This window comes from Pleurodeles waltl, chromosome 1_1 (assembly GCF_031143425.1).
Source record: "Pleurodeles waltl isolate 20211129_DDA chromosome 1_1, aPleWal1.hap1.20221129, whole genome shotgun sequence".
Taxonomy (NCBI): Eukaryota; Metazoa; Chordata; class Amphibia; order Caudata; family Salamandridae; genus Pleurodeles; species Pleurodeles waltl.
In genome coordinates, this window is record NC_090436.1 from 864,803,475 (window position 1) to 864,816,575 (window position 13,101).

The following is a 13,101-nucleotide window of genomic DNA, read 5'->3' on the forward strand; positions in this document are numbered from 1 at the left end:
ATACACAGATAATGAGATTCTGTTGAGGGCCGCGGCTAACAGGGACAAGAAAACCAGAAGCAGCAATGCACGGTGCAGCACATGTTAAAACAGACTTCAATGCAGAAAAAGTACCAACAATGCAGGGTGAAGGCACACAATTACAGACGAGGTAGTAGCAATACAGGCATATAGTTTATCACAAGGGAGGACATAGGTCATAATGGGAAACAACCACCTGCTCCCTGCCTCTACAAGTCCACTGAGTTTAAGATTAGTTTTTATTGTTGTCAGCACAAGCACAAGTCTTAACAGTCCATTCAATCAAAAAATGAAATTGCATCTTATCAAGTAAACAAATGTTAAATTACATACATTAAATGCTATGATCATCCATTAAAACAGGTACAATCAAAACCCTATTTCGCCATACTGATAAGAGATAGTCAGTTTGGGGTTTAAGTATCATCCGATAAAATATATGTTAGAAAAACACATACATAACTTCTATAGCCAAACAGTAAAGGATCATAAAACTCTAACTCTATAGCTTTTCCGTGATGTTTTTAATATATTGCTCAACACATGGAGAGATTGAAAAAGCAGAACAAGTCTCACACAATCTTGACAGACACCAAAATCGTGGAACTTTCAGTTTTCATTAAATGTATCAGTCATTATCCAGGTGGCCAAAATGTACAGCAAATTTGTATCCACTGTATTTAGACTCAGGCTGTGAAAGCAGAAACTCTAGGGTAATGCACCTCTACATTTTTCAGGGCAGTAGCACAGATTCTTACTCTGTCCTGTTAATATAGTTTTTACTCCTATTAGATAGACGGAATTCTACCGCTATCTAGTTCTAGCCTCTACGTACCCAGGTTTCTAGTGTTCATTGAAGGTTATGTTTAAATGGTTTTGCACTTAGGTCAGTGGAATCTTTTCTTTCCAGATATTAGCAAGGTGAGTGTTTTGAGAAAGAAGGCCATTTAAGCTCTCTGTAAATAGTTTACTGGCCGGGGCCCATGCAAGGATCCAGTATTCTGCTAGATTGAGTACGGTAGTAGGGAATAAGAGAAGCAGTCCTGGTTTACTTTTAGAGCCTCAAACATAGAACATATACTACAACTACCTGTTGAGCTTTGCCAAGTTCAATGCATTATTTCACGTGTTGCTGTTCCTAGTCAGTTTTTGTTTGTGATATGAGGATTTACTAAGGATCATCTACACCCAAAGCCCCAAATGTTAGTCCTGCAAAATGTCCAGGTATTGCTGAACCTATTTTTCAAATAACTGATCAGATTTCCTCTGTCTCCTTCCCTGCTATACCCACATTGGTCACTTACTTTACAAACGTATTTCTAATTCTTTGTGTGCATTTGTTATCAACCCTGATGGCAACCCTTCTCCTTGTGTATGTTTGCATATTTTTCTCAAAACTGTCTTGTGGTTGTTTTGTGCTTCCTAGGATACTTCACTGTAAAACCCAAAGAAAAATATTATTGAAAATTAAGGAAAAAAAACACGTGCAACCACAAAAGCAAGTTTTCACCAAGAAGATGTCAAAAGACATTAAGCGACAAACCATCACTAAAAAACCCTGTACTGCTCTGAAGAGATGGATGCTGTAAAAATGTTTGATCATTTTCATTTAGTAAGTGCTATGATTTCCACTACACTCAAAATGAGGGAGAATAAGTCAAAACTATTTATGATTGAGCAACAATAGAGGAAATCCCATAAACTGCTTAGGATCCAAATTAAACAGCTAATCTCCACCTATACTTGAGGAAATTGTTCCACATCATCTTCTCCCCGAAGAAACGGTGGCTAAGAGTGGGGCAATGAATCTAATTTAAAATCCCAAGCATTGTCTTCAGAACCTGTTACAGAAGTGGATCAGAGTACATGGAACAGCATACTCTTCAGTACTTTCATGAACAGAGCCGAAGATGAGGCAGCTCGGAACAAATTAACCAACTGAACTTCAACTGTTAGAAAATTGGAGGGGAAATAAAGTTTTAATTCCTAGTTCACGGAACTTGCCCAGATTCCCAGTCTTCAAGAGAACACGTAAAAAGGATACTTTTTACACACCAAACCCCATCAGGACAACTACCTGTCTTGAAGAAGAAGCTGGGGTCTTCAAATGCATAAAATAAAGTAGAGCCACAATCATTCTCCAAGAAGTTCCTCACAAATCTTCTATGTGGTCCTAGATATCAAAAGCATGTCTTTTTCTGCATTTATAAAGTTATAAGTTTCACGCAAAAAAGACAGCCGCATCCACTTGTTTTCCTACTTTTGCATAATCTGAAGACTTGGAGCCAGATGTTCTAAGATTAAGTTATAAAAAATTAGCAGCAATATGCTTACTGACTTTTTGTGAATCAAATCAGATTTCGCAAACTAAGCTATGAAAAAAGAGATATGTTTTCAAAATAGGGAATCGGGGGTGGAGAGTCACAGAATGACTTGTGTGTTTATTATTCAATGCCCTTTCTAGCATATCATTTTTACTAAACCACAAAAAGGTACGTAACCCCCTTTCTATGGTCTGGCTTGACAGCGTAGTTGTCGCCAGACAATTATGTGAGAATCACCAGAGAGAAGCTTGGCTCGGCCCATGTTGGGAGCTTCAGCAGTACAAGTTTGATTGGTCACATGTTGAGTGCTTCCACTAAAAAGTGCTTGCCCTTTGCGCAGCTCTGATCATCTGTTTTTTTTATTCAGCTGCCAGAGCTTGACCTTTTAGGGGTACACACATAAAATTCTGTAATGCTAATAAATTGTCCTAGGTAAATCATTTATGGTGTTTTTCTCTTGCAGCAGCAGAGATGGGAGTAGTACAGTCATTGACCTACTTGGATGTTTACGTCTGACTTGACAGTGCAACTGCCCCCTAACATTTGAATCTACAGTACCCATATTATTCTACAGTTCTCGGTTTGCTTCCACAAATATATGTATTAATTCCAATGTCATTTACTTTTCATGCTTCACATTGCCCTACGTTCTTTTAAAGCCAGACATACTGCAATAGCCAATGCTTGCTTTGGATGGACTTACTCAATAAGGGAATCACTAGCAAAGGCAAGAAAAAGAAGATCTTACTTACCCATATGTTTGTGACATGTAATGCTGTAGATTCACATGCTCTGCATACTCCTGCCATCTAGGGTTGGGTCCGGAGTGTTGCAAGTTCTTTTTTTTCAAAGAAGCATTTTAGAGACACAGGACTGAGTGACTCCTCTTTCTCGGTGATACTGCGCATGGGCATCAACTCCTTTGTTAGATTGCTTTGCCGCAGGCAGTGTAGAGGAAATATTGAGAAAGAGATGTCCATGCAAAGGAAATTACATATGTATAAATATATACAAACAAATAAGAAGTAACTGGAATGGCCAAAGGCACCCAGGAGGAGGGAGGCTACTTGTGAATCTACAGCACTACATGCCAAGAACAGATGCTTACTGGGTAAGTACATTTTCCATTTGATGGCAAGTGTGGCTGTAAATACACATGCTCTGTATAGACTGAAAAGCAGTCCCTCTGTAAAAGCTGTGGCTAGCCTGTGATAGTTGCAGCTGACTGGAAGAGTGTTTGTAGCACAGCTTGATCTATATTGGCTTGCTGACGTGCTAGTACATCCACACAGTAATGCTTTGTAAATGTATGTGGTGTAGACCGTGTAGCTACCTTACAAATGTCAGCTACAGGTATTTTTCCAAGGAAAGCCATAGTGGCTCCTTTTTTCCTAGTAGAATGTGCTCTAGGAGTAACAGGTAACTGTCTCTTTGCTTTAGCATAGCAAGTTTGTATACACTTTACTATCCATCTAGCTATGTTGTTTTGGATATTGGACTGCTTTTGAGAGGTAGTGAAAAAGCTACAAAGAGCTGTTTGGTTTTCCTAAAGTCTTTGGTTGTGTCAGTGGAAAACATAACTGCTTGTTTAACATCTAGAGTGCATAGAGCTCTTTCTGCAACTAAGTCAGGCTGCTGAAAGGAGACTGGTAGCTCAGTGGATTTGTTGATATGGAATTGGGAAACCACTTTAGGAAGGAACTTCAGGTTTGTGTGAAGGACCACCTTGTCTCTATGAATCTGGAGGAAAGATTCTTCCAAGATTAGGGCCTGGAGCTCACTAACATGTCTGAGTGATGTGATAGTGACTAAGACCACTACTTTCCAAGAAAGATACAGAAGGGGGCATGAATGAAGTGGCTCAAAAAGAGGGCAAATGAGCCTAATAAGCACAGTATTGAGGTCCCAGGATGGTGCAGAAGTCACTCTGGGTGGAATAACCTTTTTAAGGCCCTCCAGGAAAGCTTTGATGACTGGGATTCTCAATAAGGAAGTATGTTGTCTGTTCTGTAGCTATACAGCTGTAGCTGAGAGATGTAAACAAATGGAAGTGTAGGCTAAATGTGCCTTCTGGAAATGTAGCAATAACAAACAATGTCTTGGACAGTAACCTTCATGGGATTAATATATTTGTGTTGGCAGTAGCATAATGTTTCCATTTTGCAGCATGACGAGCTCTAGTTATGGGTCTATGAGCTTCTCTGAGAATGTTTATGCATTTCGCAGGCAATCCTAAGCAACCACACTCTATGACTTCAGGAGCCATATCGTAAGATTGAGTGACTTCAGTCTGGATATCTGATCTGTCCTTAATTTTGAGTGAGAAGGTCCGGCGGGAGCTTCTCATGGGGAAATACTGAGAGGCCCAGAAGTGTGGTGAACCATGGCTGACACACCCAAGTGAGAGCTACAAGGATCAGGGTGAGAGATGACTGCCTGATCCTCCAAACCAGAAATGGAATGAGAGGGAGAGGTGGAAAAGCATAAGCAAATATCCCTAACCAGTTCACCACAGTTCAAGGGATGCCCTTGGATAGAGGGTGTGGATACCTGTGGACGAAGCTTGGGCATTTGCGTTTTGTTCTGTGGCGAAAAGATCTATCTGAGGAGTACCCCACTTTGCAAAGTATATTTGAAGGACTTGTGGGTGGAGTTCCCATTTGTGGACTTGTTGCTGTATCCTGCTGAGCAGGTCTGCAAAGTCGTTGAGCATCCCTGGGAGATACTCTGCCACCAGATGAATGTAGTGGTGGAGAGCCCACTTCTGTATTATCTAAGAGATCTGTGACAATTGGGACGACCAGGTCACCCCCTGTTTCTGTAAGTAATATATGTCTGTGCAGACTCGGACAATCTTGTGAGACAGGTGAAGAAGAAATGCTTTCAGGGCTAGAAGCACTGCATGAAGCTCGAGGTAACTGATATGTAGGGATTGGTGACTGAGATCCCAGAGGCCCTGTACTGCGAGGTCTTGAAGATGAGTGGCCCAATCTGTCAGTGATGTGTCTGTAGTCAGAATGATCTCAGGCACAGGTTCCAGAAACGGCTGCCCTTTCAACAGGTTGGGGGTGTTACACCATTGCAGAGAGCGGTGAGTATGGCAATATACCAACACTAGATCCTCCAGGTGACCCAGTGACTGAGAAGACTGATGAGACTAATACTGTTGTAGGGGACGCATGTGGAGTCTGGCATGAGGAATGATCGCAATGTAGGACGCCATCATCCCTAACAGGCGCATAATAGTCTTGACTGTATATGTGTGATTCTCCTAAAACTAGGGGAGAAGAGACTGAAAACTCTGAACGCAGGCCAGGTTGGGAAATGCTAGCCCCAACTCTGCAGTGAGAATAGCTCCTATTTAGGGCTTTATCTGAAGAGGCCGGAGATGGGATTTGACCAAGTTGATTGTGAATATCAGAGTGTGAAGCAGGTTCACTGTCATCTGAGCGTGACACTGGCACTGTGGTAGTGTGCTGGCTTTGATAAGACATCTAGGTAAGGGAACGTGTGTATGTTTTGTCTTCTGAGATGTGCGGCGACTACTGCTAAGCACTTTGTGAAGACTTTGGGAGCACTCATGGCTCCGAAAGTCAGGACTTCGAACTAGTAATGTTTGCCTGCAACCACAAATCTTGGGTATTTTGGGTGTGCAGGGTAGATGGGGATATGGAAGTAGAAGTCCTTTAGATCTAGGACTGTCTTGCCTTGTTGTAGGAGTGGAATAAAGCCTTGGAGAGTAACCATGTGAAAGTGTTCTGAGAGAATGTAGTAGTTTAATGGTCTGAGGTCCAGAATAGGCCTGAGAAAGCTGTCCTTTTTGGGGATAAGAAAGTATAGGGAGTATACTCCTGATCCCTGATGTTGTAAGGGGACAGGCTGCATGGCCCCTTTGAGAAGAAGAAACTGAACTTCTTGTTTGAGAAGGGTGAGGTACTTGGGGGATAGTTTTTGAGTGCGAAGGGTAATGTTTGGAGGAGTGATAGTGAGCTCCAGACAATAACAAAGTTGCATAATGAAAAGGACCCATTGGTCCATTCTGGATGAAAATTTTGAAGTCATCCCCCAACATGTGTGGAGTGGGTGGGGGAAGACAGAGGTAGTCACTGCTTTGCAGTGGAGGTAGAACCTCAGGAGGTGGTGATCTTACCTATGCTCTTGTTGGTATTGCCTCTATAGGACCCCCTAACAAAACCCCCAGGAGGTTGAAGGCTGTCTGGGTTGAGAGGTAGATGCCTCTGAGGTCATAGATCTGTAACCACCTCTGAAGGTGGGGGGACAATATGTGCCCCTTTGTGTGGGGGACTGTAGAGCACCCATGGCTTTTCCTGTGTCTGTGTCTTTTTGCACCTTCTCACGGGTCGAATCTACTTGAGGGTCGAAAAGATGTCCCTTCTTAAATGGCATGTTAAGCACCCCTTGCTCGACCTCTGGTTTAAAACCAGAGCATCAAAGCCATGCCTGCGTCCTAATCAAGGCACAGGTATTAGTGCCGCATGCAGCTGTATCTGCGGCATCTAGGGCACAGCATATGGAGTTGTTTGTAATGGTTTGCACCTCAACAAAAATTTGCTACCCTCTTTTGCAGTGCTCTTCTGGTAGAAACAGGTGAAGATCCTCCATTTCAGTCCAGTGAGCCCGGTCATAACTAGGCAGTAAGGCCTGTAAATTGGTGATACGCCAATGATTAGCTGCTTTTGCAGCCACTCTTTTGCTAGCAGCATTTGTCTTCTTAATCTCCTTGTCAGGAGGAGGAGAGTCCCTTGGGGCCTGGCTACTGGCACATTTAAGTGCATTGGTGGCTACTATAGAGACTGGAAGGACCTGTGAACTAACATAGACCGGATCTGGGGGTATAGGCTTATATTTTTTATCTACTCCAGGGGTAATAACCCTAAAGTGGATGGCTCTTTAAAAATCTCTTTGGCGTGACGAAGCATGCCAGGGAGCATATGGAGAAACTGAATATCCCTATGGGTGCATGTAAGTGTAACAAACTGGATGTCCTGTTCGTTAGGGTCTGTGCATCTCTACATTGTGGAAGGCAGTTGCCCTTGCCACTACCTGCTGATAGGATGTGCTATCCTCTGGTGGGGAGGTTTGGGCAGGGTACAAATATGGGTTGTTCATCAATATGAAATCAGGGTCATATGTGTCCCATGGATCAGGGTCCTGCTGTGTCCCACCCAAATCTGGTGTATACAGAGGATCTCTGAGGTGTAAAACCTCCTGTAGTGGGTGAGGCAGGTGAATGAGGAAGGGAGGAGCGTGGAAGAGAAGCAGGGGGTTGAAGAGGTGGAGAAGGTGGAGGAGGAAGAGGTGAAGAAGGCTTGTGAGGTGTGGAGGAAGCCTTGTCCTTGGTAACAGTCTTTGGAGGTGGACATGTGTCCAAACCCTCTTGGAAGAACAGTTTCCTCTTGAGAAGTACAAGGGGGGAAGCAATAATGCACCTTAACCCTCCAGGATATGGAGGCGGCACTGTTGAGGTCCATCGTCTTCAAAATGGGTTCCACAGGTGAAGGCGTAGCTCAAGACAGGCTATAGTCTTTCTGCTCCAAAGTTCTTGATTCTGTGGTTTTCAGTCGATGCGATTTGCTCAAAACTGAAGCGGAGGTGGTAGCTGGTCAGCTCAAAGCCGAAGTACTCAGAGTCAAAGTTCAAACTGAGATGGCAACAATGTCTGGGACCGATTTGCCGGAGGTCGAAGCCAAAGACATTGTTTTGGTCTTGGCTATTTTAAGAGCCGGAGGGTGGGGCAGCCAAAACAGTTTTTCAGATCCAGCCATGGCCTGGTGGCTGTGGCGCTCTGGTAATCTCTGCAAGGGGATTTTTAATAGTCTTAGGGTGGGCGGGAGGGGCCACATAACTCACAGGCAGTGCGGACGTCACCCGTGGCTTTCGATATCGGACTGCATGACGCAGTCCTGGATCGAAAAGGCCTCCTCCTGTTCTGGCTCCTCATGAGTGTGTTCCTCCCCAAAGATGTCCAGGGTGTCGTCCGGAGTCCTTTGCTCCATTTGCAACCAACGAGCTCTTCGGTCCCAAAGGATCTTCTTTGACCGGAAGGATTTGCAGGCATCGTAGGTAGCCTCCTGGTGATCCGGGGAGAGGCAAAAGTTACACACCAGTGTTGGTCAGTGTGGGAGTATTTTGCGTAGCACGGAGGAAAGAAACAAAACAGCATCCATTCCATCAGTTCAGCATAATCTTTGGTGCTGTGTAGAGAGGAAGGCCTGAAACGGGCGAGGTCGCCTAAGAGGGCATGCGATCAGTGTGTGGACTGAGGAGTGGAAACGAATGCAAGGAAGGAAAGAAGCTATCGAGAAACAATACTGTCAATAAACAGAAGACTGAAGGAAAGATTTTGAACTGGAGCGAGTCGAAAGGTGGGGCAAAGACATACACGTCTGAACCCAATGCAGAGAGAAAATAATCTAACAAAGTCGATGCCTATGCAGAGTATCACTGAGAAGGAGGAGTCACTCGATCCCATGACTTGAAAATGCTACTTTGAAGAAAAACAACTGGCAACACTCAGGACCCAACACTAGATGACAGGAGTATGCAGAGCATGTGTATCTACAGCTACACATGCCAACAAACTTAGGCGGTCATTCCAACCCTGGCGGTCCGAGAACGCCAGGGTTGGGGACCGCGGGAGCACCGCCAACAGGCTGGCGGTGCTCCCATGGGCATTCTGACCGCTGCGGTACAGCCGCGGTCAGAAACGGAAAACCGGCGGTGTACCGCCGGTTTTCCACTGCCCTGGGGAATCCAGCTGCGCCGCCATGGGGATTCCGACCCCCATACCGCCATCCTGTTCCTGGCGGTTTCGGCCGCCAGGAACAGGATGGCGGTATGGGGTGTCGTGGGGCCCCTGGGGGCCCCTGCAGTGCCCATGCCAATGGCATGGGCACTGCAGGGGCCCCCTAACAGGGCCCCAAAAAGATTTTCAGTGTCTGCCATGCAGACACTGAAAATCGCGACGGGTGCAACTGCACCCGTCGCACCCCTTCCACTCAGCCGGCTCCATTCGGAGCCGGCATCCTCGTGGAAGGGTGTTTCCCGCTGGGCTGGCGGGCGGCCTTCTCGCGGTCGCCCGCCAGCCCAGCGGGAAACCCAGAATGACCGCAGCGGTCTTCTGACCGCGCAGCGGTATTCTGGCGGCTCCCGCCGGCCCTGCGGTTACCGCGGCCGGCGGGAGTCAGAATGACCCCCTTAGTGTTTTAACTTAACTTCTGAAGAATATAACCTAGGACAATAGCTCAGTGGGCTAATCTATACACCATAGAGATCTGTGTGTAAACTGAAGATCACAGTTTGAATTTCAAAAGCTCCACTAAACTTCTGTAACTTTCCAAGTTGGTATTATCAATACCATTGATTGTGAATCAATTTCCCCTGCTATTAGTGGGTGGAGGCAATTCATATGGAATAATGGTAATTAATGCCTGTGTTATTCATGGTTCAGCAAGGGTATTTTTCCTCTCTTGTGTGGTTACATGATATCTCTCCCCCTGTTTGTGTTTTTTACATTATACACATCTCACTGGCATCTTTTATTACTCTTGGTTATTTTAGAGTTGGTTTAACTTCTAAAAGAATCTTCAACATGGCAATTGGCCAAAATTATACAACTGTTAAAGTAAAGAGAGAACATCCTGGGTAGAAATCCGACTATAATACCAAACATAAACGCAATTGAAAGACACATGATCAGTACCTTTAAAGTGCAGTAATAATAACTGTGTCTTTTGCTCATGCTCCTTCTGTTGCTGAGTCAAGCGCCTGTCACATTGCATATTAAGACGCTCTAGTGCAGATTCCAGTTCCCGAACTATATTATCTTGTTCTACCACTCTCATGCACATCTCTTCTGATCGTAGCTGTAACTTGCGCTCAGATTCACGCAGACCAACCACCTGCCAAATAAATATGTCACTTTAACGAATCCAATAATATGATGAATAAAAATAACATCAGCAAAGATTAGGGAAGCTAATACATTTAAAAAGCACATGAAAAAGTTACTACTATGAAAAATGACATAGCAGAAAATAAGTTACGTTACTAACATTGCTTTTCTCTTAGATTTTAATTTAATGAAATAATCTGAGCTTCCACTGTGGGACTTTCGAAATTGAATTTGATGAATGCTTCGTACCAGGGGTGCTTCCCTTGGTTTGATTTAAACTTCTCAATGTTTCACTGCTATCCTTTGTACAGTAAAAATTCGACTTTAATGCTGCACACCACACCTTTTTCCCCACTGTTCATCTCCAGATGAAGCTCACAAACACTGGCATGATACAACATGGAATAAGAGGAGATACGATTACATATGTATACGAGAAAAACGTTATATTTCTCTGCGAGCATAATAGTAAAAGGAAAATACGTTCAATGATATGACTATTGTTGGAGAGGGGAGCAGACAACAAAACTGCATGAAACAGTTTCAATAGTATAATGAATGTCAGTCAGTCATGCTAAAAGTTATTTTAACTTCTAACCAAAATATAGAGCAATCAAACACATCTGCATGTTAGTTGCTTGTAACAACCTCAAATGAGTTATAGACTACCTTTGTCGACTGGAGCACATATGATGTGCAAATGAATACTTGTCAAAGATTTATTTAACCACATGGGTAGCTTATTCCATGTGGGTTAGTAAGCAGTGCAATCAGTCTGTACACACCTTGTTGAAGTATCGGATGAGAAGGGCTCTTATCTCAGAAGGAGATAAGGAGCTCAGCTTTTCCATAACATTAGCTTCACTTTGTCTCAGTATTTGGGTGGTGTCATTTATTGAGGATTGCCGACTATTAATATTTTCATTCTTGTAATCAATGGCAGCTTCCAGCGCCTCAATCGCCTCTTCCAACTGGAAAAGGACATGCTCCTCCTTAAGGAAAACAGAGAAAATACAAGTTAAGGCTAACACAGAAAATGTGACTAATATCATATCCATTACACTTACAAAAGGAACTTTTCTCCTGAACTAACTCACTGTAGTAACTAATGAAACCTTTTCTGTTAAGGAAAAGAAAAATGGAATAAGGCCTCATTTAGAGTTTGGTGGAGAGGGAGCTCGGTCACGACAGCAATGGAGTACATTCTCCGATTCTCCACCAAACTGAAGGTCCCCCCCTCATTTAGAGGGTGGGTGGCCCTTCAGTATATCAGCGAAGGAGATTACTCCACCTCCTGCATTGACATACTCCTCTGACAGCCCGATGAAGTAAGGGCTTTTGCAGATTTGGCCATCTGACTGCCATCTTGATTTATAGTGACCAGTCAAATGAGCAGTTTTCACTGTCCATCACCACCAGGTAAAACCTGACAGTAGGGGACAGTGAAAACTGCAGAACAACCCTCACACCATAGGAGAAAACTCTCATGGTGTGGGGTATTATTCGTTTTTCAATTTTTCTGTTTTGGCATGCTGTTTTTGAAAATAAAAAAAAAAAATTAAAAGTTTGAGGGACTGTACCATCAAGTTGATGGATCCGTCCATCAAACTTTTAATATAATGACACAAACTGCTGTGAAGGTGTTCCCTGCCAATGTAAGAGATTTCCTTTAGGGTGGCGGATATTTCTTCATTTGGAGTGTAGGTTAATCTGTCCCGGCAACAGAGTATTTTACTCCGTCCCCCAGACAGAGAAAAGTCATACTCTGAAGTCTAAATAAACCTTATAGTTATTACAGTATCATGTGTGGAGGACTTCAGAAATTCACAAGTGCCAAGCAGGATTCCTATGTCATCCGTTTGGTGCTCTACTCACACATAACTGCATCAAGATTCACTAATAGGCCGATGCTGCACACCTCTACTTGAAAGTTTCCTCTGCTTCACGCATCCAAAACCGCAAACACTACTTGCACATCAACCAGATGTCCAGTGACTACCTAAAGCTCAACCCAACCAAGACAGAGTTTCTATTATTTGCCATCAACAACAAAGAATAAAATGCAAACCAGGCTCAATGACATGAACCTTGATGGCTTCAACCTGAAATCTCACCAATGCCAAATCATGTGGATTCACCCTTGACATCAATCTCAAGAAACACATTGCCAAACAGAGTGCCTGGTACCAGCTATCTCTTGTAAAGAAAGTCAAAGTGTTTTTTTTCCCAGAAAGACACTTCAAAACAGCTGTTCAAGCCCTTGTACTCTTGCATCTGGATGTTGATAATGTCCTACTCCATGCCCTCCCAGACTCCATTGGCACCCCTTAGCGGCATCCTACACGCCACAGCACATCTCATGCGGGGCCTGAAATAATATGATCACATCACATCTACCCTGATGGAACTCCATTGGCTCCCCTTGCCAGTCCACACAATCTTCAAAAGCAGGTGCATAATTTACAAAGCCATCACAACCAGCACCCCCGCTTACTTTGCAAACAAGTTCACCATCTCTGGTGGTTCTCAGCAACCTGAAGACATGACCATCTAGACTGCAGACTAAGAAGTGTGAAAACTTTTCCATTTATGCCCACAGAATCTGGCACAACTTCCTCTGTGTATGTAGGAAAGAGTTGAATACTCTCCACTTTAAAGAACACTACATCACATTGTATTACCTGTCCACAACTTGGCTTCCTCTCATATTACCTGCTAACCCTAAGCTTACCATCAACCATGTGCAGAGCTCTACTGCCTTTTGTACCATATACATACATAAAATATACATACATGCAATGACAGGCTCCTATTTGCTGTTACTCAGTGCTGTCTCACTTT

The 13,101-nt window shown here is 43.7% G+C and overlaps 1 protein-coding gene across 1 annotated transcript in view; it reads right to left on the reverse strand.

The window, feature by feature from the left end:
- Window positions 1-13,101, reverse strand: part of KIF27 (kinesin family member 27) — a 455,459-nt gene that overhangs the window by 68,900 nt on the left and 373,458 nt on the right. The window contains exons 15-16 of the mRNA XM_069229770.1: window positions 11,046-11,252; window positions 10,069-10,267 (exon numbers count right to left, since the gene is read on the reverse strand). Of these exons, the coding sequence (XP_069085871.1) occupies window positions 10,069-10,267; window positions 11,046-11,252 (406 nt within the window). The remainder of the gene's footprint in view (window positions 1-10,068; window positions 10,268-11,045; window positions 11,253-13,101) is intronic.